Source organism: Ambystoma mexicanum, chromosome 3q, assembly GCF_040938575.1.
Source record: "Ambystoma mexicanum isolate Mex_15411 chromosome 3q, UKY_AmexF1_1, whole genome shotgun sequence".
Classification (NCBI taxonomy): domain Eukaryota; kingdom Metazoa; phylum Chordata; class Amphibia; order Caudata; family Ambystomatidae; genus Ambystoma; species Ambystoma mexicanum.
In genome coordinates this window covers 263342192-263369130 of record NC_090926.1, presented here as the reverse complement: position 1 = coordinate 263369130, position 26939 = coordinate 263342192, and the positions used below count along the sequence as shown (strand labels likewise).

The 26939-nt window shown below is 44.8% G+C and overlaps 1 protein-coding gene across 2 annotated transcripts in view; it reads right to left on the bottom strand.

The window, feature by feature from the left end:
- DNAJC14 (DnaJ heat shock protein family (Hsp40) member C14) overlaps positions 1 to 26939 on the bottom strand; it is a 215996-nt gene that overhangs the window by 117064 nt on the left and 71993 nt on the right. For both annotated transcript variants that reach the window (XM_069653711.1, XM_069653712.1), the window contains exons 2-3: positions 2772 to 4485; positions 2133 to 2239 (exon numbers count right to left, since the gene is read on the bottom strand). In XM_069653711.1, coding sequence (XP_069509812.1) covers positions 2133 to 2239; positions 2772 to 4421 — 1757 coding nt within the window. In that variant the 5' untranslated portion in view covers positions 4422 to 4485. The remainder of the gene's footprint in view (positions 1 to 2132; positions 2240 to 2771; positions 4486 to 26939) is intronic.

Sequence of the window (26939 nt, the reverse complement as noted above, 5' to 3'; positions counted from 1 at the left end):
GTTGTTCTCCACTTATAGGGTAATGTTAGCGTCTACTCAAAATCCTTAGATGGCAAATGCATTTGAGTTTTATGATGTGTTAACTTGCAAGGGAACCGCTGAAAAGCACTTGCATAACATATGTACAAAGAAGAGGAAGCATTAAATGAGGCTACACATCGAAGCAGCCTGCTTACTGACAGTCAGTTTCCAATATTTGGCTGACAGTTGGGTTACCTAGTATGGGTGATGCTTTCGGTAAGGCATCAAAAAGCAACAGAAATGTTGGCACTTGAACGTTATTCATACCTACAACAAATATAAAGCAAGTGGATGTAGGTAAGTCTGGTAACCTTTCGTAGAGCCAAGCGAGGACGAGTCTACGTTGATCTAAATGTGTTCAGCGGGCAGAAGTTGGAGTGATATGGTAAAAGCGTGGTAGAGTCAAGTATCAGAGTCATGGGTGGGGAGGGAACATTATTTGGTTAATGTGTCCAGGCATATCTTGGTTAGATTCTTCTGTTCATGGAGCCAGTTTTTCATATTCGATTTTAACCTCTTGTGAGTGGATTCTGTTGTTGGCGTTTTTAGGTTTTTTTAGGTCACACTTGCCTAGTATGGTAATGCAAATGATCTGTACCAGAATATCAAGATTAGTTTGGTATTTTAAGAGAAAAATGCCTGGTAATTTTTGTGAAATCTTTTTGAATAGGTGAGAATTGCCTGTGTGCGCTGCTAAAAATCTTGAGCGGAACCCAGAAGCAAGCTGTGCAAGCGCACATGTGCACAGCTTAGAGGGAACTTTGTTGGAGAGTGAAATTTTGAGGCCCGACCTACGAGATCACCGCTTTCCTCCTGTTCATTACAATACAATTAAGCGCTTCCCTTCTGTTTGTTACAATAGAATAAAGCATTGTAGTGGACCAGGCTCCCCTCTGGAATGCATGCGAGTGTACATAAGCAACCTTGATGGATATGTTGCAGAAAGAGCATAGAGTTTTATTAGGTGACTTTTCCCCGCAGACAGAAGAAGCAGTAACTACAAAGGTCAGCTGTTGCTTATTCCTTCCAGCACAAAACGCATTGCTTGAACATGCAGTTTTGTGACCTAGTCTGTGGAGCCCAACAAAATAGCAGCGAGGAGCAGAAACAGAACAGCTGAAAACAAAACGGAATAGCAGCAGCTGGCTTGCATTACATTTCTTTAATAGCTGAGGCAAGAGTAAAGAAGCTTCCAATCCTCACTGATTGGCAGAGGGGTGGGGAGTGAGCTGGCATGTGTACATGCCTGCACCTGCGGTGCAATTTTGTAAGCATACATGCACCCTGGCATGCTACTCATTATTTGATAGTTAAAACTGGGATATGAAGCAGTTTTCCCTCCCTGCCAGTAAATGGCACGGCTCTCCGCAATTTGGCAATTTAAGAGACACGTTATAAGAGTGATACGTATTTTCTATGGACTAGAACGTTTCCTTACATGCTGAATACATTCCCCATTCCTCAAGTGAACCATAATCAGTGCAAGGAAAGATTGCTTCACACAGTAAATTATAAGGGCTATTATTGGTGGGCTTACTTTCCAAGAACGCTTTATGTGAAAGACAAGCTAAATGGAAACAGCTAGACTAGAGTGGCTTGCAAGCTACCCATTACAATAATTTTAATTATCCCTTATCGGTCTGACATTGTTTATTATTAACAGAAAGACTCAGACTTAACCATTAGGTGGCACAATGCAATAGCAAACAAACCTGGATAGAGAGCTCTATTTTTAACAGCATTTTTATTAAAGAACTTGCATGTGAAAGTTTTTAGAATGCAAAAAATTGTAATACACCAGGCTTAACCAACATTCTGCCTCAAGGAATCGAAGTGCAGAATGGACTCAAAAGGTTAATATTAGAAACAAACATGTGCATTCTCTGAGTAACAAAAGTAGAAATATTCTGAGATCCTAATAATAAGCTTTGATTGGCTGACGAAACCTATACATATGGAGCATGGAAAGCCCCAGCATCCTGAGGAAGGTGCAATGTTTAGTGGTCTCTGAATTCTAGGTGGAAATGTATGACCTAGCTAGACTGCTCACTATCAATTCGGAACTAGTCACCCTCGTGTCCCTCCCACACCTGCCATCTCGCCAGACTTACATTTCATATTCCTTGCGTTTTTCCGGGTTGCTTACGATGTCCCAGGCAGCTCTCACCACCTTGAAGGCCTCCTCTGCTCGTGGGTGGGTGTTCTTATCAGGGTGAACCTGCAGAAAACGAAGATAGTAGTGTGGGCAACGATAAACCATCCCTCCTTAGGTGTCCACAATGCAAGGTAACCTTTGAGGCATCTTCTTTTGAAGTGGAAGTAGAAGGTGATCTAATCGTATGGGACTGTGTCTTTCGTCATACATTACCGCTCTAAGAAAGCAGCAATTCACATCTCTTCTCCGAGTGTACCAAATGTGACATGTCTAATAGAAGACCAAGCACCACCAAGGACCCCAACGCCACTGTGACATCATGCCAGGAACCCAGCATCAGAGTGACAGCAGTCAAGGGATAGAGGTTGGATCCCCAGAGAGACAAGAGTTCTCTTCATGGTTTGCAATAGAATAAGGCATAAGTTACGGAAATGTAACTACGTAAAACTGAAAAACAACTGTACATAACAGATCAAATGAGAGAATTGCACATTTTAAACGAAAAAAGTTCCAGGTGTGTGCCCCAAAAAGCATTTATGAAGACGTATACTCTGTTGCAACTCTATGCTTGGAACAGATATAAATTGACACTTACCAGCACAGCCAGCTGACGATAAGCTTTCTTGAGCTCTGTGTCTGAAGCATTCATCTCTACTCCCAGGACCTGGAATGGGTTCAGCTCTTCTTCTGGGATGTCCGACAGAGCCAGAAGACGCTCCACCTCACCAGTGGATGGGAAACGGCAACCTGCACTGGGGGAGCCTGTTGCAGCTGGTGTCGTCCCTGCTTCAGTTTGTAACTTCTTGGAAGTCCATGGGTTCCACAACCACTTCCGCAACAGTCCTGTCAAATACTTGCAAGCCTTCCATTCCCTGAACGAGTCCCACGCTCTATGCAAAAAAGGCAGACCACAAGGGGATGTGGATCGCTTAGCACTACCAGCCCTGAAAACCTTCTCTGCTACTGATCCAACAACAGACTTTACATGCCGCCAGCAAAGTCGCAGACAGCCTATGAAGAGCATTAAGACCAGGAAAAGCAGAGCACAGAGCATCTTTAAGAGCCTAAATGCCACAGCCCCCCAGGAGAACCCCCAATGCTTCAGCTTCAGAGACAGGCTCCTTGTCCACAGTCCAAGTCCCTGAACAGAGTTCTGCAGAGAGACCCTGACAGAATCCAGGTTACAGGTTTTGAGGTGGCAAAACGTGTAAAGAACGATGGCACCCGATTCCACATACTCCCCACACCGGTGGGTGATAAAGACAACAAGGTCAATAAACATTCGGAAAGAGGAGACGCAAAAGATGGCCAGCTCCTCAACTTGCTTGGGCACCTCTGGTCGCAAGTGACGCCTTCCGTCCATGTGGCTTTTCTTCCGAGACAACCTGTGCTTTGTTGAAGGGGTGCGACATTCCTTCTTAGCTTCATCCTTCACTTCTTCTCGGTCTTTTGTGGCAGACCGGTTTCTCTGCCGCTTACCACCCTTTTTCCTGATAGAATGCTCGCCATGCTGTCTTTGCATCGCTTCTTCTGGTCCAACATCATCATATTGTGCCTCCTCCTCATCGTCCTCTTGGCCATCCTGTGACCCAAGTGGGTCAGGGCAGTAATGGTCTCCATGCTCGTAAGTGAAGTGGTGGCAAGAAAAACTGCAGAAGCAAGTTCTGCATGCAGAATACAGATGTTCTGGGTCCGAATTTCTACCCTGGCAGCTACAACTGGTGATGCCTGGTTTTGGGATGTTGTCGTCTGTTAAGCACTGCTTTTCATTCACTGACTGTGGTGACCAGCCACACCTTTCTCTACCAGAAAGGTCACAGTTCACATAACCAGGTATATTATGGTCCCCTCCTAGAACCTCTGGTGAATCATCCTGCTTCTGACTGCGCATATTCTCACAAACCAGCTCTTCCATCTCACTGGAAACCTCTTCAGTGGCCAGTAACGGACCATAGGTCTCCACTTCCAAGGGTTTGATGTGCCTGAGACTAGTGGTGCAGTCCCTGCTCTTGTGTTCATTGGCCATGTCTTTAGGACTACAATCTCCTGGGACAGGTGGTGCGCCATTCGGAGAATTGCTCCAAGAATCTCCCAATGTTGAAAGGTGGCTGTTTGCATGGAGTTGACTTGACTTGTAGTCAGTGCGTCGAGTATCCTCCTCACCAGAGGGCTCTGTACACCATGGATAACTGCTTACAAACTGATTCCACTTTCCACTTGCATCACCAGGGGTCTGTCTCTCCATGTTTTGCACCAGTCTCCCCTTGGATCTGACAGGACTCAAGTCACAGCCGCCATGATGGATTTCTCTGGGGGAAAAAGTACATAATTATGTTATCACACAATTACACGATAGGATAAATTTTTTTGGGCAGACGCTATATACTTCATATAATAATAAATACTTTATTGTGATATAATCCAGAATAGGATTTTACACAACTCATACATTTCTCAAACACACAATGATATATAAACAAAACAAACAAAAATATAAGCAGATACAGAAATACAAAATACAACATAAGAAAATACAAAATCTGAATAATCTAAAATATATTAGACTTATTTATACAATATTACGGATTAAATAGCACAGTCATGTTCATGTTCTCGAGGTATGGGAATTGGCCAGCCGACCAGTACCCATATCCCATCTAGAGAAGTATCCGTTTCCTTCTTATAACAGTCAGGTGGATCAATATAAACCCTGATGAAGGGGGCGGAGGGGAGTCCTCCAGATAATCGGAATACCAGCATCCAATATCGGTTAGATCATACCAGGAGTAGGGGCTTAATTTGTGTCCACACGCTAAAGAGCGCAAGCTGGAGGCCTAGGGAGTCGGTGTTCAAGCAGACATACCAGAAATCTTCCTCTCCTATCGCCTAATAATTATGGACCCATTTTCCATATGCACTCCTATATGTGGTACCCAGTTTAGGACAGAGTGATAGTACATGGCGGATGGATTCAAGTACTCCTGCTCCCTGGCAGATTCGACATAGCCTAGCCTCATGTGGTATCTTCAGCCGTGGGCCAATGATGGTAAGGACCGGTAACTGGTTAGTTCTTAATCTCAATAAGAAGTGTCTCACTTCAAGGGGCGGGCATAGGAGTAGATGGGCCTGAGGTTTTAAAAATCTATACATTACATGAGAGACTGTCTCATATCCACTCAATTTAGATAAGTGGTCTGAATTCGCACACCAATCCCACTTATTTAGTTTGTCCTCAAATGCTTTTTTTTGTTGGATATAAGGCAGGTGTCTCAATTTTTCATAGGATCCAATCAATCTCTCTAAATAATGATTAATTCAGCTCTTTGTAAGTACGGCCCCGTGGATGTTTTTCTATGTCATAGTTATTCCCTGCCAGTTTAAACAGTTTACAGCTAGGATCTGCTTGTGCTTTCAAGTAGAAAGAGCCTTGCGCATGTAGTGCCATCCCTCTCAATGAGATAAGGCCCAATTCTAAACGCAGATTTTGGACCGAACAGGAGGGTCCCAAGCCAAACACAGTACGCCAATAGTGGACTTCTAGGATGTTAAGCCATGTTCGATCTTGCATAGACAATGCCTCCAGGCCATAAAGGATGGCAGGTACAACGCATTGCTGGTACAATTTCAATATGCCAGCCATACTAAAACCTGCTGAATGAACCCTTTGAAAATGTACATGCCTGGAGACAGCAATTTTGCTCTCCGTTTTTTACGTCTTATTATGGCTTCATAGTCTGATGATGCTTTAAAGTCTAGCCCCAAACAGGGGTATTGCTCCACCACCGCAATTTTTCACATGTTGGGAGTCTATGCCAGTTCATCTGGGGCCCTTTCGTGCACTTGTCATTATTTTGTTTTTTTCCAGATTGATTACGAGGCCTAGCTGTGTAGAATAGACTAATAATTAATTCAGCATACTCTTTATGCAGACAACGTATGATCAAATAGGATCAAGTCGTCTGCATAGAGCATTCCTGGAATGGGAGTCTCACCCAATTTGGGAGGGCAATTTGACTTTAATGATATATGCACCAACAGGTCAGCTATATATAGGTTGTAAAGCATAGGCGCAGTTACGCAGCCCTGCTTTACACCTATTTTGGTGTTAATTTTATCGGACACTTCGCCTTGGTCGTTAAGTCGGACCCTAGTGGTGGTATTACTATGCAGGGCTATTAGTATATTTAGGATCCACCTAGGGCAGTCCATAGCCCTTTTTCGACCACAGGATATCCCGCCCAACCAGGTCAAAGGCACTGCTGAAAGTCTACAAAGGCAATATACAAAGTGGCCTCCTTACTACTTGTAGTATTGTTAATTAATTGGTCAAGGAGCCTGATATTATGGGTAGTACTAGCCCCTGGCCTAAAGCCCGTTTGGGCGTAGTTAAGAATCTGTTTTTCAGTAACCCAGGTTTCTATTTCTTTAAGAACCAAGGTGTTAAAGATTTTACTAGTTATGTCCAGCATGGAGAGTTGTCGATAATTAGCGGCGGATGTCCGCTCACCCTTTTTATATACTGGGATTAACACAGATTTCTTCCAAGAGGAGGGAAACTGACGGGTTCTACATATTCTGGAGTAGAGAGTAAGCAATACATGTGCCCAATTTTGTGAGACCCTTTTTAATACAGCATTGGCTAAGCCATTTGGGCCTGGAGCATTGGATGTTTTCAAATTCATAATGGTCTGTTTTATGATCTTATAACTAAGAGGGAGAGGCCAGGTCTTTAATCCTCTCAGGCTGCTAGTGTTAGTAGCGTTCTTTATTGAAATTAATGGAAATATACTCAACCCATTTTTCCCCGGAAATGGGGTTAAGGACCCTCAGCTTCTGTTCTCCCCCCACCTGGGCTAGAATATGCCAAATTCTATGGCTATTCCTACTACATAGGGCTTCGGCAAACTTCTGCCATTGGTTTCTTTTTAGTGTCTGGCGATACCTTCTTAACCACCTACGATAGTTTTGTTTTATCTCTGTGACCTCATTATTAACAAACCTTCGTTGACTTCAGCAGTTTTTGCATTCTTATAGCTCTTAGGGCTCGTCGCATCATGCGTTTCTGGTCTCTTATGTTTACATCAAAGGTTAATGTTCCCCCCTTCTTCCAACTCCGCCCCGGGGCAGGGCTACCCTTAAAAAGAGAGTTAAATCTGATAGCTAACATTCAATTTCCTCTGGGATCTTTCCCCTCATTAGCTCTTTAATTTTAGTATGGTTGGGGAAGGAGATATTGTTCATCTTAATGTTTCGCTGGGTCCACCTGATCCTGTTTCCAGCATGGTTAGGTATTATCGCTCTGCAAATGCCCCCCCCTCGGCCACTTCCCCACCTCCATCCACACTGAACGTTAGGGTGCCATGGTCACTGTAGTTGTTCAATCGAACACTTAGATGTGTCACATATCCCAAGAGACACTCAGAAACAGCCATGTAGTCAATCACAGAGCGCCTTTTTCCTACTGCCCAGGTTTCTTTGCCCGGTGTGTCCCCCCCTTGTACATCCATTTAGTAAAGTCAAATTCCATTCGTTAAGAATGTCCAACCATATTCTCCCTTTGCTATTACTCTGATGCAGGTGTATTTTACATATGTTCTGTACATAAGGATAATTCCCGCAGCCCTCCAGGTCAAGGCATTTGGCATTCAAGTCGCCACAAAGCATAATGCATGTCGCTTTTTCCTCCATACACCAAATGGTTAGCAATGTGTCAAGTTTATCCCACAGTATTTCAGTGTTCAACTCCCCAGGGGGGTCATAGATGTTAATGATCAGGATTTCATTACACCCTGCCCAACCACCCGGCGGGCTATCTGGATCACCAAGATATTTCCCCCCGGAATATCCTGATAGATCAATTTACGGTTATATGAAGAGTTAACATGTCAAAAGGCCCCCCTTTGGTTTTCGCATTTCTCCCCTTATTGCCATGGATTGATAGGTTATATAGCCATCGAATTCCAAGTCAAAAGTTACCCACGTTTCCTGTAATAGGAATAGGTCTGCTGTCAGTAGAAAGTCACGGGAGGCCCCCTCATTCAACCAATGGCTAAAGCCCCCCGTGTTACAGCAAATGATGGTCGATGTTCATCCTCTTTTTTTCTGAGCAGACATTCCTTTCCTTGTAACCACTCCCACCCTTGCTCACCCTCACCTCATCACTGAGCCTTTGAGCAGGTTTTGTCAAAGTTATTATGGCAGGGCAAGTGCATTTCGGACAATTTTCCAACTTCGACTCTGTCGGTATAGGCACATGCAACACATATCCTAAATATCCCAGCGATGCCCGATTCGCCCTTATCATAGATGCAGTTTCGGGCAAACAGAAGTGGATTGTTGTAAATTTCACTCCATTTATTTGTGATGGGTACACAAAATCTACATCACTTGGAGATGTTTTTACCTGGGTGTCGTGGGGTGGAATTTCGAGGAGGCGGATTAGCTTTCTCCAAACATTTATTAGCCTGTCTCCTCTGTTTCCTAGATGGATGAGCCCCAATCGCTGGCTCCCCCACAGCTGCCAAAGGAGGACCATTCTCCTCCTGGGTTGTAATATCCTTGTCCACAGTCGGCGATGGATTTACCCTATCCCGACTATTTTGCGGGTTGGCAGATGGCGGTGTTCCCCTCAGATCGATAGAGGGGATAGTGGGCATTTTATTAGGTGGTCTCAGGAGTTTGTGGAGGACAAGACTCACCCTCCCCTGTGCTTTTAGGTCCTCATCCATCGTTCCACATCATTTTAGTAAGATTTTAATGGCAAAATTGAGTGTGGCATTGCTCGTTTGTGAGGCTTTGTGTGTACTATACTCCGATTGTACAGGATCACGTGACAAGTTTTCTGAATGAAACATATTGGGGATAGCTGATAGGCGGGGTACCCTAGGAGGTATTGCAGGTGTAGTAGAAGAAGTCTCCGTTTAGGATGCTGATGACACATAGATGGGGAGTTCTTTATCCTCTGGCATTGGAGCTTCCACTAATTCCTCTGGCAAGGCTATGGTGGCCCCTTCCCTCTCCTGTATGTCTGATGCATTATCGCTAGTTACAGGGTGAGCCGGTATCTTTTCTCCAGCTTGTTTCCCCTCTTGTGTTCCCAACGTTCTTGCAGTGCATAGCACAATTGTAGTAGGGAATCATTGTCCAAATTTAAGGGGGGTAGCTGCCTTCTCCTTCTAATTGGGAGGTATTGCATTAATTCGGCCCAGTCGTGGCCCCTCCTTCCGCAGGTTTACTAGGGAAATAGGCATACAATGGTCCCATTTGAGGGACCATGAGCTTATCTCCAGTTTCTTTCGTTCCCCCGCTTTCCAAGGCCCACTATTGCCCATATCAGTCACTTTGTTAGAGCGTAGACCATAGGGTTTCCTTCCATGTGTTGTCGCTGTTTTATTACGGTTTGTTGCTTTGCCCGGCATTTTTAGTATCTTTATTACCGGAGCTTGGAGAAGAGGAGGGGTGAAGGAGGGGTGGGGTCCGGGGGGCGGGGGGTTTCGGTTGAGGTATTCGCTAACTGTTATTCCAGTAATCCACATGTATCAACAAAGCAGACCCACACCGGGGCCGAAGGCTATGGCAGTATAACTGTCACACTCCCAGGGTTCCCTTACGATGGCCGATAAACGGGAACCAAGGGCTATGGCAGTAATGACCGTCACACTCTCGAGGGTCCCTTACGGTGGCTGTCTGAGCAGTCTATATGGTCAAAATTGGCAGCAGCAGATAGTGTAGTATGGGCTGGGGCCTTAAAGTTTACAAAGTCATGTAGAAAAGTACCTGCAGGCGAGCATGAGATTTCTCCTTCCTTGCTCCTTCCCCGCTCCCAGAGGAACACGAGAAACACACTGCGCGCTCCGCGATGTAATCCCTATTTGAAGTCCACCCTCTCCAGAGGGAATAATGGATAGCAAGGACAGACTATTGCAGGTCCACAGCTCAAAGCGCCCTAGCCTCCAAACACGAGAAACACACTGTGCACACCACGCGCTCCGAGATGTAATCCCTATTTCAAGTCCGCCCTCTCCAGAGGGAATAATGGACAGCAAGGACAGACTACTGCAGGTCCACAACTCAAAGCGTCCTAGCCTCCAAACACGACTTCATATACTTCATTTAACAATGACTGATGTGTGACTAAGAGGACAGTACAATAGGTTTTATAAGAGGTCCTTGAATACATTTAGTTTGCAGGACTAGCAAAATAAACAGGCCATTAACAAATGTAAGGGTATGGCTGGGTTTTAAATAGCACAATGAAGTTCTGGGCAATGAGGGGCTACAGTGATATGGCACAACAGGGATCGAAATTGCTGGGAGCTATTTAGCTCCTAGTTATAGTCTATGAGAGCCTGGTTGGCTAGACAACAGCGACCAGGAGCTAAATATGGCTTCTCAGGCCAATTGGTGCTGTACAAATCTACCGAAGTAACATTAGCTGTATGTTTGGGAATGTGTATAAATGAGTATTAAGACATATTAAGACGACATTTCAAGCATAATGGGTCCTTTATGATCGAATCAAAGTTATAGTTTCATCTCAGATGGGAGTCAAATTTGTGTCCCACTATAGAACAGATCCTGGTTACCCCAAGGTTGCTCCTGCTTACTAGGTGATTCGGATACCTAGAAGCATCTTTGAGCTGCTGCTAATCAAATCCTTATGTTGACCTCTGCATAATATGAATACAGTTAGAAGGCTTCTGTTGAAGAGATTACGCGTTTAAATGATCTAAAAAAGAATATTTGGGTACCAAAGCCATAGTTATGGAGGGCACATTGGCAAAACTGACTGAGACAATTCCATCAAACTGTGAGATAGTTTAGCTTGTTTCAAACTTCAAACCAAGCTAACAACATCCCTCCTTCCCGGTTTTGCTTCACAAGGCCCTCAGACTAGGAAATTCCTGTTCAAAGCATAACTTGGTAAACTAAATTATTGTTGCCATTCTGAAAAAGCTGGTCTGCTTGAATTGAACAGTCTGTTACTAAAATATTATTAATGACTGTAGAGGTAAGAAGGATTTTATATAAAAACTAGCGGGAAGTGTATAATTTGCAAGGACGTGATAGACAGTTACTCAAAACTCTAATGAGGGTCATAGATTTTGTCACAAGTAAAAAAGTTACATACCGTCATCCATGTACCCCATCATGAGTAAGTGGATTACATTTATAAACACTACCTTGGCCTGTGTGTGCATCTGATCTCTGAACACTTAATAGTAGGCTTGTCCCTCCCCCCCTTCTGTGTTGTTGTAATGCATTTCCCTCCCTTGCTCCCTCCTTGTCCTGTGGGCGCTTTGAAACAGTATTTTCTTATTGTATACATGCCTAATAAGCAAACGATAAATACAAATAAAGAATTTCCAAATAGACAAATTAAGGCCCATTTGGCATTATACTTCTTTTTTAACTTTCAACCATTGTGTTTCCAAAAAGCACACAATGGTTTCTAAATTAAAATATTTTTAGATACAAAAAAGAAAAACGGGGAACAAGAGAGGCAGTTAATGTCAACCAGTTACAAAGAAACAACTGATCCAAAATGCTACATTGTGGCACAGTCCGTGTTGGGTTAATTTCTATATGAAATATGCAGAAATTGAATCCCTTTCCCGACTTTCTTCCAGAGGACAGTTGGATTGTTTATGGATTCAATAAAGCTAAACCTCATGGAGAACTAGGATTACAAACAAGTATTATTTCCTTCTCCATTGTGGGCTTTTCATTAATATTCATAAGCTTTGACTAGAATCACAAAAACATTGCCATAGAATATGAAATCAGTAGAAATAAATTAAGAGATGGGAGAAAACTACACCAAACGAAATTTACTTCTATTTACAAGGAGGCCAGACCATCTTGTGCATCTGCTCTGGCATCAATGTCTAAAAAGGTATGGGAAGACTCCTATATATCAACAGATTTTCTAACACAAATGTAAACGTAGAAAAATAGCCCACATGTGCACAATTCAGGGTACCATTTTTAGATAATAAAAAAAGTGATTTTCAAACAGTTAATGCATCAATTTGTGCAAAAAAGTTAAACAAATAGGCTCCACACTTTACAAGAAAAAAAAAAACATAACCCCTTAACTGCTGAGGGTTTTCACTCCCAGTGCTGAACCCTTTTTTGAACATTTCGGTATGTTGCAATCAATTCCTTGTAACATTTTTGTTACAAGTGATATCCTGGCCAAATTTGCACCCTTTTCTTCCCACAGCACCCACAATGATTATTCGTTTGCTGTAGGAAGGTGTGAGACAGTAACAAAAAAGTGACAATATTGTGTTTTTTCTGAAGATGCAAATAAAATTATGTACAAGGAAGCCTGTTTATTTCCTGTAAGAGCTAGGAACAAATAGTTTGCAGTTCTGAATTCGCCATTTTCCAAGCTTTCAAGAACAGGTTGAGTGGAAACAAAAAAACATCTATCAGTTTTGTGAGAGGTCGGCGATTTTTCCCTTTTGTTTTTTTTAATAGGACATGCTTGCAGGGAATGGAAGAGGAGGATAGGAGTGCTCAACAGCAACAGTGAAAGGCATACATTTCTGAAAAGTAGACATAATTCTAAATTCAGGAAGGGGTCATTTGCGAAGCTCAGGCAACCGCTATGTACCTAAAATCCCCATAGTTTGGGAAGAAATTGCAAACGTGACGGAAATAAGTATGTTCGGGACATGTTTGCACTTGTAAGGTAAAGCAATCCACTGCTCAATTCCCCCGACTCTTCCAGTCAGGAAATCACACATTTTTCGTAATGTTTCACTAAACAAACAATAACACGAGCCAACAATTGAACCATGGTACACAGTTTGTTTATGCCAACGACCTAAACAGATGTACTTAGCGTTTGAAAATAAGGAAAATTAAAGTGGTGAAGAAAGGCAAGCATGCATTTTTGAAAGAGCGCAGGCAGACCCTTTGAAGGATAGGTGACTTGTGCATGTTACAAAAGCGTACAGTGCCTAAAGCAGCAACTATATGTAGGTCACATATGGGAAATTAAAGGGTTTTGTGACAGGGTGCAGTAGGAAATGTATTAAAACGCTATCAGAACCAAGAGCATACAACAAATGTCCTAGCTTCTCCCACAGGTGCCCAATAGAAATGGTACCTCACATGTGTGGATGCCCTGACCTGGGCACAGAAGGAAAACGCTAAACCACTGGTACATCAAACGCCCTGGGGAAGACTGGACTTGGCGCTGTGCACAACCCATAGATTTGGGCCTAGGGTGTCGCAGCCACCAAGGAAAACTGAACACCATGCATTTCTGAAAAAAAGACACCTGTGGTAATCCAAAGCGGTCTAACCTGCGCAAATCGCCCTAGATTTTATTACCCACAAGTCCAAAAAGTAGTAGACATTTTCCACCAGTAAATCAGGAAATCACAATCACGCAGGCACCACCACATGTCCTACCTTCCCACAGGTGTCCCAACGAAAACGGTACCTCACATGCGTGGGTGCACTTACCTGCGAGGAACAGAAAAAAAGTCCAGCGGCAGTCCCAGGGAGCCCTGGAAGGGTCACTGTCCCTCTCTGAGGGAAAAGCTGCAGCACGCCAGAGCTCCAGGATGGCTGGGGGTTCTGGCCTCGGACTTGGGTACCTGTCTTCAATGTGGGTACACCGTCCACAAGTCCAGGCACGGTCCCAGGGATCCTCGGCAGGGTCCCCATCCCTCACAGGAGGGAAAAGCTGTAAGGCAACTCATCCACAGCTCTAGGGCAGCCAGGGGTGCTACTCCCGGACTTGGGCGTCTGCCTCGCATGTGGGTTGACCACCCCCAGTCCAGCATGGTCCCAGGGAGCTCCCGCAGGGTCCCCATCTCTCCTTGGAGGGAAAAGCTCGAACGTGGGCCAGCCAGAGTTCCAGGACAGCCGGGGGTACTGCGACAGACAGGGGATGAAATGACCCCCCAACCCCAAAATCTTTTCCCTGGTGGCTTAGTGCTCATTACCGCTTCCCGGGGTTGGCAAAATGGGACCAGACCCTCAATTTCGATCCCGACACCAGGGAAGAAAGGATATGCCCCTCCATGAGGCGGGGAGGGGGGATTCCTGAGGAGCTGGCGCTACAGGCATAGAGCCAACCCCCCTGATGCCCCCAAGTGTACCTCTGGCAAAATTGCCCTATGTTGTTTTGCCTTAGGTGCAAAACAGCAGTCATTTGCTCCCAATGAAGGCAAATAACATTAAGCCATCTTGTTGGCATTTTCTGGGGGGGTGAGGGCGTGGGGAGTTTGGGGGGCCCACCCGGGAGGCCCACCGCCAAGATCATATCCTTGACGGTTTAGTGGTCCTTGCTGCTTCCCAGGGGTGGCAAAATGGAACCAGAACCCCAATGCTGCCCCCTCAGTGAAGCAGCAAGGGTCTGTCTGTCCTTGCGGGGGAGTAATAAGGGGGCGGGCCCAAAGGCACGGGCCACCCCCCCTTAGGTATCCCCAAGCACTCCACTATAGAGTGTAATGTTGTTTTGCCTTCCTCAGGGGCAAACTGGTGCAAAACGACACCAATCTGTCCCCAAAGGGGGCAAAACAACATTGTGACACCTTTGTGGCTTTTTGGGGGTGGGCGGAGGGCTGTTTGGCATGAAGGGGCCCTTGAATGGGGCCAGACCCCCCCACTTTCGCCCCCCCAGAGAAGCAGAAAGGATCTGCCCCTCATTGGGGGGGGATTTCTCAGGGGGGCTGACCCACAGGCACAGGGCAAGCCCCCTTATGCCTCCAAGTGTGCCTCACCTTGGGAGTGTTCAATTTTATTTTGCCTTCCATGTGGGCAAATTGGTGCAAAATAGCACCCATCTGCCCCCCATAGAATGCAACAAATCATGGTGCCACCTGGATTTGCCTTTTTAGGGTGGGGGTGGTGGGCTATTTGCCCTGGGAGGGCCGCCACCCCCAAAATCTATTCCCTGGTGGGGCAGTGGATTGCTGGTCGAGGAGCGAATGTTCCTCGACCAGCAATCTGCTTGTGGGAGGGCTTGTTGGTAAGAGGAGAGTATCCCCTTTCCAACCAGCCCTCACCCAGGCAAATCGGGCAGAAGATGCCCAAGCAGCACTGAAAAACGTGTCTGCTATATTTACATGCTGAAGCCCATGTAAGTATAATTTCCTGATGTCGGCTCACGTAGCGTGCACCGACGTCATCATGGCCAAAACCTCCCCTCCCCCCGGGCCACATACACGGAAGATGAAGTCCTCCCCTTCATTGGCTGGGGATCAGGAGTATCACTGCAACAACAGGTGGAGGAGGGGGGCAATCTGCCCCCCAAGGTGGGCACCGAGGACGAGATATCTTGTCCTCCGCCCTAGAACTGACTGTGGAGGATGAGATCCCGTCCTATGCAGTTATGGGGTTAAAAGAGAAATGCAAACACAGCCTTTTCTTTGGGAAAAGACTCATGGGGCCCATTTACTAACTCTGACCTTTCCATGTTCAAGTTACGAAAAGCCATTTACTCGTACGTGCAGTGTAAGTAATTACCAAATCGGCATATTTACTAAGTAACTTCAGCGGATCTCACACCGTGCACAAAATAGGACCCAAGTCAGGTCTGATATACTAAGAAAAGCACGTAGAACCAAAAATACCCATATATCTTCTGTCAGCGGAACTCACGCAGGTGAAAGTGAACGCCTCAAAGAAAAATAAAGTAAAACATGACTAATACTCATGTACCTTCTCCTAGCATCCCTGCCGTTACCGCGCAAATCAACAAATGTACCTGCATATTGCGCCATACTTATACCATCAACTGCATGGTTTGACTTACAACACGAAAAACACACACTTGAGGACTGGTGGTGGGTAGCTGACCTGTAACTTTACCCAAAACATATTCACACATTACAGGAACAGGTTACGTACTTAGTTATTCAGTTGTGTCCAGGAGTGCATCCTATATGGCCCTCCAACCAATCTTCTTAAACCCTCATTTGAGAACTAAACCCTAGGGTGCAGTGATGCACCACTTATCTAGGGTTAATGGATAAGAGACAAAGCTTGCCCTAACTTATAATAACAATGTGCAGAACTGCAACAAGTGTTTAAATATAAAAACACCTTCCGGGCGTTGCTAATCAAGCCCAAAATATCGTTTGTAGTCCTACATGGTTCAGCTCATTGCTTTTAATGACTCCGTTTAGTAGCTTCAGAATGGATTAAAAACAAAAGCTAAAAAGGTTTCAAACTAATAATAAAGCTCTGGGTTGTAATGGAGCCGAGTACATCATTTACTATGCACAGCGGTTCCTTTTGGGTGACCTCCTAAGTACTTTGGAGGTCGCAGGAAACCCTCTCTTGGACCGACTGGTTTCAGTGGTATTTTGTAGATCTCACCACTTTCTTCAGGGCCGCAGTCCGCTTGTGGGAACCCGACTCCAGTTTGAGGCACAGGCTGGCTCTTGCGCCTATAAAGAAAATAGACCGGGGCAAGGAATGAGGGGAAGAGAAAGTAATAAACTATGTTAGCGGCTGTGGGGCATCAATGTTAGGTACCCAACCCTTATAACTTTAGTGATTCCCTCGACCTCAATGCCACGTCTTGCTTCAATTTCCTTTAGTCATAATGGCCTCTTCGGTTTTGGACTGGTCAGCCGTCCCGATTACCTAAATGTGAACAGCCTGCTACCTTTTTTGAAATATTTTGGGATTGATTAGCAACACCCGGAAGGTGTTTTTATATTAGACACTTCTTGCAGTTCTGCACATTGTCATTATAAGTTAGGGCAAACTTCTATCTAGATAAGGGGTGCATCACCGAACCCTACGGGTTAGTTCTCACATGAGGGTTTAGGAAGATTGGTTGAAGGGCCATATAGGATGTACTCATTGACTTACAACACTCCACGCACACCTCCCAACATCCGCTAAATGAATGCGTCCAAACGTACACCCTTTGGGCATCACACTCACTGAGACACTATGCCCCCAGCAGACCCCAAATACATGGATACTCCCACTGAAAACCCCTCAGTAAATGGACACACCCACCGAAAACATGCACACACCCACAATTCACTTGACACACCTGCACGTCCATACCCCATGGCCAAAAAAGGGAGAAATAAGGCAGAAAGTACACCACTGACTCAGGCACATTACATGCCAGACATCCAGACACTGACATCACGCCACGCATGGCGGAACATATGCCAGATGTCACATGAATATAGGAACCGCTGCGATAATGTCAACAAAGTCAACACAATGCAAGATAGACAGAGCATACACTTCGCACAATGACAAAGACACATATCAAGACATAAACCTACCAAACGCACACAGCGAGGCCACCATACATGCGACACACAAAACCAAATGTCGCACACATCCCATTCACAGTCTAACGCCTACACCTCCACCCACTATAAACATCACACATATGCACCCAACAAATGTATGTACCACACTCACTAAAGCAGTTGTTCAGTACCAACTTGTATGATGCAGACACATGAGCTGCGCATGTGTGGAGGGAATTTGGGACTTTGTGAGTGGAGGCCAGCACTGTGCACATGTTCACACATCCACACACGTCCACTGCACATACAGCATCACCACACACACAGGAAGAAATGACCACGTACCGCCTCAGTGTCACCAGCAGTTTAAATGCGTCCAAAACATCCACGCATTGGTCCAGTGTCATCGTAAGCCGTGCTTCATTGCAGTCACATCCCACATGTGCAACGCCCATGATGCCGGTCATGCCCGGCATGATGCATACACGTGCAACACATAGCAGTGAAGTCCCATGCATGTGTCAAGCTCGCACAGACAGAGCAAGAAGCTGCGTAGATCGGCCACTGAGGCATCCAGCAGACCAGGCCTCAGAAAACCCCCCACACTGGATCACACTCAATGGAAAGCTCAGGTATCCGTACATACATCCGCCTACATATGCGAGACATAGCCATTTTGTACACGACATATGCAGATGGATGCAATGCCAATCACGCCAGGCTTATCTACCAGTGGATGTCTGCTGCACAACATTCATCATGGACAGGTGACACTTGATGGCATGAGTCACAGGTGCCCATGGCACATGCAGAAACCTCCATGACGCAGTGCATCACACAGGTGAACCTGCATGTACACAGCATTGCATACCTCACTAGGAGGATGAAACAGTCCTTGGCATGTGCACAGGTTTCCCAGGTCATGGCACTGGCCCGTCTTCCCAATATGTACAATACCAAACGCCACCACCCAGTGGAGGCGTGAGCTACATCTGGTAGACGGATATGCCCAACTTGTGGTTGCGTGCCCATGTGCATGTGTCCGCGCCCCTGTCCTTGCGTCAGCGAGTCAACACTCCCTACATGCACCACTCCCAGCACAACAGTGAAGGGTGCTAATGCACACAGTAAAGCGCGCAGTGCCAATCAACATGTCCGAACATCTGGCTCAGCCTGGCGCCATAGCAGCAGAGAGCATGCCTAGCAACCATGGCCCTACCACCTCACAAAGGGTGACTGTGCCAGTACATGTGGGTGACACCCTACATGGAAGGGAGCAGCAGGGTCATGAGAAGCAGGGGCTGGTAGCCCACTTCAGTGGACGCAGGCGCCTCAATGACCAGAGGTGCCCAGAATGTTGGGGCACCACAGGCCAACAGCACACTGCCAGGCCCATCAGCACCAGTGTGCCCTGTCGAGCACAGCGTCCATACTGCCCCTGACCCCCCGGCCCACCCAATGTCCTGACGAGGAGGTGGTGGACGGGGACCTCCTCTACCATGGGACAGGTGGTGGACCCCAGTGAGAAGTGTGCACCAGGAGCCATGACTGCTGCCACCAGACACCTACCCAGAGCCACACGGCAGGCCAACTCCTCACCATCTGGGGATGATCCCTCCTCTCCAGCTCCTGTGTTGCGAAACCCCAACTTCAACCACAGAAGGTGGAGGTCCTGGGGTCAGAGGTGCTCAGTAGGAATGGGCACCTCACTGGTCGGAGCTCGCTGAACACTTAGGTGGCAGGACAGGCCAAGTCCTGGGCAAAGATTGCACGTTCCATCACTGAGATCAGGGTCTACCAGCGCAACGCCAAGGAAGCGAAGCAGCGCTGGGACGACCTCAGGCAGGCCATTGCCATCAAAGCACAGAAGCTGCTGGAGACAGGCACAGGCCATCCATCCTGGCTCATGATGCCGGCCCACATCAGCCACCTGGAACTCCGGGTCCTACGCTGGATTTGCCCAGAGGACTACCAGAGGCTCTCGTGCCTCGACAGGCCCCAGCACATGCCAGGTAGGTGTTCTCCGCCGTATCGGCCACTATGGCCGGTCACATGCCCTTTGTTTTCGCGGGAGTGTTCGCCACATGCATGTCTACACAAAACATCACGCTGGAAAGCGCAGTCTTCATATCCTTATGTGCCAAGCGTGTGTTACCTGTGTAGTCATTGTGTGTGCCACATGCCTCTGCTGTATGGCCCTTGGTGCATGCAGTGCTTCATGTGTCCCTTTCTCCTCTCTTGAAGCCTCCATTGCAAGTGAGCCCATGGTCCAGGACAACGCCTGTATATCAGAGCTGGGACCCCGCCCACAAGGAGGATGTCAGAGGTGGAGATGATGTCAGCTGTGGAGGTCCTGGTGTGGCACGATGAGACAGCAGCAGCTTCAGTCAGGGTATGCAGGGATGTGTGGCTCTCTAGGGATTACAGTAGCTCCATCTGCTGCGGATCATGTGTCTCCTCCTGCTCCACCTGTCGGCCCACCCATCGTCTGTGTGCCCCCCACCCAGCTGCATGAGATCACCTGGTCTGTTTCACATCCAAGTTCCCCACCAGTATCAATGGCAGTTCACACCTGTGGCCCTGCCCACCCAAGGGGCTGGCAGGGTGGGAACGGCCAAGGTGCCAAACACCATGTACACTTGAAGGTTATCTTCAGCACAGGGGCCATTGTTCACAAAGCCTCCCCAAACCCAGTGTCTCCAGGCTCCCCTCTCGCCGACCACGCCAGAAACAGGTCACGCATTCACATACACACACCCTTGTCCAACCCTTTATAAAAACCCCTGATATTTTGCCAGAGAACATCTCTGAGCATTGGAAGGCAACTCTTTATCGTGCTACCTGTTCTCCTGCTACTCGCTCCTCTGTTTGCTGAATCGAATTGTTAGTCATGGTAAGGGCAGTTCACCTATTAACTTCTCTATATTCATCTATTTCTGATCTTAAATTTTGTATCTATTTCGACCAAATGTACCTAGTAGTGTAATGTTCATTCATCTCAATGACTTTACCATTGTCTAATATTTGTGTTTTGATCTCGATATATAGCACATTTAATCAATGTCCATTGTAATAGAATGGCATCTTTCTTGCTTCAAACTCATGGTTACATTACAATTTTTTTATAATTTATATTTTTTTATACAGATCTTATAGATTTTTCAAGAATGCCTGCTTGTGTGGTTTTCGGCTGCCCTTCTAAGAGCCATGTCAAAAGTCAAGAAGATGAGTTTGATATTGTGGTTCTACGGTAGATGAAATTAAAAGTAGAGCACAGGATGTCTTGAAGGACTTGAGGGACAATCGATTCCGCATCTGCAGCGTGCCCTTTAAAGACAATATGTACGACCAATCAAAGTACACACAAAAAACATTGACCCAGAATTTCTCGTAAATTGCTTCCAAATGCAATTCCAACTTTATTGATGCACACACCGCCTCAGGTGAGTCCCGGATGATGAATTAGCTGTAGGCGGTGGGGTAGTGAAAATGTATCTTCATGAAGGGATTAGTGCTTTCAGTGTAAATGTACCTTACTAAAGTTTGCACATTTACCAGATTGTATTACAATTCCACTATACCACATTTTACTATACCTCTGTCCCTGGTTTATGGAGCCTCAAATGAAGTAATTATGACCATAGAAAACAATGCCATAGTGCCCTTCAAAAGAAGCATCATTTTTTTTCATAATCAGTTGCTTGACATGTCCATTTCTTTACGAGAGCATACTGACGGAAGCACAGATCCTCGCAAGTGACGAAACCACTGACACGTTCTGTATACCAATGGTAACCCCTACAGACATGCTGAAGTTTATATTCGACAGTTGGATCTTCCCACATATCTAATGCAAATCTAATTTTCCCTTGTACCACTTTATGACAATGCACTGAAAATGTCGGAGCAACATGCTGCATCAATTTTCTTTCCGGAGTCATCAACAATTTCAAGCGCATATCAGGTTATTTCATTTCACAAGAATGTATTATGCTTGGAATTTCTAATAATATGAAAACGTTTATGTATCCTGTCAGTTGTTTACGATAGGTGGCATTTATGGGTTTCTCTTTATATGTACCATTGTCTGCATCCTATTGTCTCAGTTCCATTTTGCTGTTTTCATCCGTACTAAAACAAGTACTGTGTTACAGGGGGGTGCTAGAACTTCTACTACAATTATATCGTCCTTTGCAGCTAGTCTAGTGTATGAGTTATGCATACTTACATTTCCCTTGAATGAAAGTAAATCCTACATAGGATATTATTAGACGGAGCCATGCATATAAACGTGCAGTGTTTCAAACTTTTATGATTTCAGTTCTAATGTTACACTTCCTCCCCAATGCAGAATACATTGCAACATTTTTTGAGGGCAACATTACAATCAGTATTTTCGCACGGTGATCTCTGATCAAGTATGCTTGCCATCTTGGATGGCTATCAGGTGAAATTTTAAATGTATATTTTGACTAAATGACGTACACTGTTGGCGAGGGTATATGTGTAAGCACTGTGTGCGATGACAGATTTTAATTTCCAATACGGTTTACTTTTTTTTAATGAATATTCTATTCAAAGAATCTACACAAAGTGTGGAATTAGAAATGGAGGAACAGAGGTAAACAAACTACTATTGGATACAATTGGACATCAAATAGCATTTGTAATAGATTTTCTATGTAGTTTTTTTTTTATTCAATCAAGTTGGTTCTGTTTGTAGATATTTAAATATGTTTGTTTGCATGTAAAAGAAATTTGTTTGATTTAAACCATATAAAACTTTTTTTTTCAGCTTGCTGGTGCGGTTGTGAAAGAAGACCACGGTTTCACTGAAAATCAAGAAAACAAGGGTAACTACCAAACAATTTCATTTTCTAGAAGTGTTTTGGCCTGTGTTTTCTACATAACATGTTTTTGGATTTAAAGTGCTATCGCTGTATGTGTGCTATACACTGAACATGTTTTTACAACACATCTCCTAGAGGCCCAGAAGGAAAAGAAGTATAAAGACACAGACAACAAATGAAACCAAAGATGTCACTTGCCAAACAGATTTCATCATGGAGCAACTACAATTTGAGGCGCAGCGTGACTTGTGATGCTTAAGCCCAATGGCCTGAAACTGAATGGAATGTGACCGGCAAAGCCAGCAAAGTGTTCTTGGACCATTGCTACAATGTGAGAACTCGACAAGATGAAACTGAATATAATGAAGATGCATTGGAATTCCACGAGGACCACTTGACACAATCTACACCCGCAAATAAAGGTCCACCCAATAAAAATTTGTTGTTGACGGTTTCTCCAATTTGTGTGCAAATAACACAAACTGATCCAACAGAGACTGGAGCTTCAATGCAATTGACCGAGGAACTTGCCAAAGATCTCCACTACAGTTTGTCCAGTTTGGGTGAATTGTCCACCACAGTTGTGTCACAAACCACATTAATGCAGGGTGATTGACTAATAAAGGAGCCAAAATACATTGTATTCGACAGCTGCCTGGTAGAGATTATACTGATGCTGAAATGTGTCCATATATTGAGGCAAGAAATATACAGGGAGACATTGGTGAATGCTTCTCATGTATTACAAGGCACTATCCTGAAAATCAAAGCCAGCTGTGTCCTCCTGCATGATAAATTTTCATGGTCCGCTCAACCGGTGCTGGGCAAAGTGCCAGCTGGAAATCTATTTTCAGCAGCTTTACTTTTCAGTGGCTCAACTTTCAGTAAGATATCCAGTTTGTCAATTTGTGGAATTTCAGTTCCTTGCTAAATCCCAGTACTACAAATATCAAAAGGGAATTCTTATTCCCTGCTATTAGTCATGCCTGGAAAATTGAACAGATGTCAATCAAAATCACATTCTCTGCCAAACGTTTCTGGCTAGCTGCAAAGTGTGACAGCCCCAAAGTACTGCACATACCACTTTCACGACATGGAAAGTAAAAAAAAAAAATCAAAAATGAGATCGTGCAGGTTTCCGAACGTACATCTTCTGTGGCCATGGAGAAACATGGTTTCATCAAATCCCTCCAACATCTTCAATCGAGGGGAATACAAATAGACCTCATAGTCACTGGCAGACATGTTTCAATAGCCAAGGCCATACGAGAGCAGTTTCCAAACATCTGTCATCAATTTGATGTATGGCACGGTCCCAAATCAGTCAATAAAAAAATACAGCTGCTGGTAAAAGGGGTTCGGAAAATATTTTAAAGTGGTCTCAGTCTTTGAGCAACCAGGGCTCATTGATGCACCACTGTCCAAACGTTCACTCAGACAGAAAACCAGCATTTTCACGAATGTGCACATGGACCTTTATCAGAGGAGCAGGAATGCAAGAAGAAGTGTTTGGCGCCATGTTCACCTCCACACAAAGCTCGAGAAGATCATGTACGATAAAACTCTTTCAAGAGACCTAAAAGGGACTCTAAGAATTCTGTCACACCAGAGATTTGGAGGTGTTCCACAATATGTGCCTAAAGTACAGACCCAAAAGGTTGCATTTCAGCATAGACAGTATGCAGGCCTGAACATTACTAGCTGTATTAGTGCACAATAAGAACTTAGGGAGAGAACATTCAAGAACTGCTGGAAACTTTGGGATGCTTCATTACACCTTGGCCTTTGCAAAATGAAGCAAAAGAAATGGGTGGCCAAGCCAATATACCAGAAAATGCAATTTGATTTTGTGAAAGATCTCACTTTGACTGTGTTGGCCATGCATACTCATGAAATCAATCCTGATTTTGTTCCTAGGACACATACAATGCCACAAAACATTGCAAACGAGCCCTGTCCACCTAAAGCTGAACTTGTTGAACAGTTGACTTCCCGGTATACATGATTTGCAGCAGTGTTCTTAATATGCTCAATTTAACACTTGGGCTATGTTCCCCAATGTTTATACATTGTACATCAACAATTGAATGCTATTAAACTCAAATTTCAAGGTTAGAAAAAGTATTGTGAAGTATTTCATTATGCTGATTTAATCCAGTGTATGATTTATTTATGTATATCTTTTGCCTTCCCTTCATTTATATTACTGGTCCTCGATCGATAAGACACATGTCTGGGGGTGCTATTGGCGATATATTGGGTTTTGCTTTTCATGAGCCCCACCCTGTGTCCTTCCCATGTGTTCTCCCTGCCTCCTCCACCACCCTTCCTCTTCTCTCCAAAACGTACCTACTGTATGGTGCTCTCTGTCTCTCCTATCGTTTCTAAATGCTTCTCTGTCGAATATTCTGCTCCCCTCACTAAATCAGGTAGCAAGAAGTTTAAAAATGACATCCTGTTCTACAATCCTTGCCTCCCTATCGCTGATACCTATCCCAGTGCTTCCTCCAGGCAAACCCCAACCTATGCCCATTTTGTCGTTACCTCGCCAGAACTATGGAATCTACATATGGTATCTGTGCTCTGTCCTTTCTCTTCTTCTCCTATTATTGGTGGCACACAGTTGGAGGCCCTCTTGCCCCAAGGTCAGGGCAAGGGAGCAATGCATCTATCTAACTAAACAACAGAAACTGATAATGCATAAATAATGGCAGACATACAATCTTGCATGAATAGGGGTACTTCGGTGACATGATCTTATATATTGGCATTCTAAACTTTACCCTTTGGAATATATTTGATACCACAAACTCTGTACCCAGGTGCACACCCTAAAGGTTTGATCTGCCATCTGCCCTGCCTGGGTCCTCAGGATATAGGTACACTTATGTTGCTTTTTTGGAGAATATATTACCACATAGGATTAGTGCTGTGATGTGGGCCCTTGACTGATCGGACCACGGGAGGGCCAGATGGATATCACTATGAAAGGAACGGGTCTGAGCTGGTGGACTCTGACACGGCGGGGTGGAAGCTTTGAGTGCACGGGGAGTTTAGTAGAGATGAATGGGCACTTGGGCTCATTACTTGTCAGTGTCTCACGTTTTCCGCAGAGCACATTCCTCCATGAGAACAGGGCTCACGCAGAGGTGGCAATGGGGAGGCGATGGTGTGGGCTGGCTGAGCGAGGCACTGGGGATGTGAGAGCTGCATTTGTACAGAGATGGATTTTTGGGTCTAGTAGAAATGTGTCATTGGGGCCATTTCAAAATGTTTTCCAAATGATGGGCTAGAAACTATAATGTATGTGTTATTTGCGATGGGGTGTGGTGTAACAGAAAGTCGCAGAGGTTGGCTACACCTCCCCCCTTGGTTATTGCATTTGTTATGTTTCAAGAGTGATGAAAGAGGGGGGAGGGAGGGCAAGGATCGTCTACTTCCCAACACTAGTAAGATTGCTGTCTCGGTCTTCCCTCTGTACACCCTGCATTGTCTCGTCACGCCTTGAAGCGCTTGTGCATAGGTGCGTTATAAATGCAATATCATTTCATCATATATCATTACCTTCAGTGTAACTGTTGTCCAGAAAAAGAACTAAATGACTAGCACTATTGATGGTTAAAGTATTTATGATAACGCGGCATTGGTGGATGCCAGCAATCAATTTGTTTATTTTCCGTGCATATTTCAAATGCCACATTGGTCGGCTGGGCTCATCGTTTCCATGAAGTGAAGGTCACTTCGTGTGATGTTGCTTGTGGGGAGTTCACACCAATGTGTCTTGTACGGTATGTTTAAGTTTTTGTGGCTTTCTTTTACTACATAAACAAAAGCTACCAGGCATACACGCTCTAAACAAGGTTGAATTGTTATTCGACCTTGGACGAAAGGGAGGAATCGCCATGGCTTGAAGGACAGAAGGTGTCTAATACCGGCAGAAATGATAACATTCACTATTTTGAAACTGAACATTGTAACATTTACTTTCATTCTATGCAAACCGTTGTTCTGGGCGGACACTCTGCATTACGCCAAGAGAATGGAACTACCAAATATAATGTAAGTTTGAACTATTCATTTTTTTGTTATTCGAATCAGCATTTAGGCTGCATACATATGGAACAATTAAACGACGTGCAAATATGTCATTTGACGATAAAAATATCGTCAACAATTTATTCTGCAGATTAAATATATACCATAAACTATTGAAAAAAGCAATCACGTTACTCTCCGGCTGTTTATAGTCTACTAATAATGTATATGTGTGTGCAGTTTAAAGACGAATGAGTAAAGGTTTCATTTTCTGACCGGTATTGCTTGCTTACATTGTTATGGGTCGTTAGTTGGAGCATATTGTGACAATTATTCATCGACGACTCGCTAACACAACCGGTATGCAGGCTAGTGATATCTAAACCACTTCGTCCCATGGCATATCAGGGTGTGCTATGAACGTTGTATTATTGGATGTGCCCGGTGCAGAACATTTTCCAAGTGGACTTGGTTTGGGTGGCCAAATATAAAGTTGCCAGTTCTGTTACATTTTTAAACCAGTTAGCAGGCGCCGCTCTCTAGACCTTATAATGCTCACATACACGTTGTAATGCCGCCTATGTGTTGTTCAATTTTTCCGTCAGCTTCCACATCCCATTGGGAGCT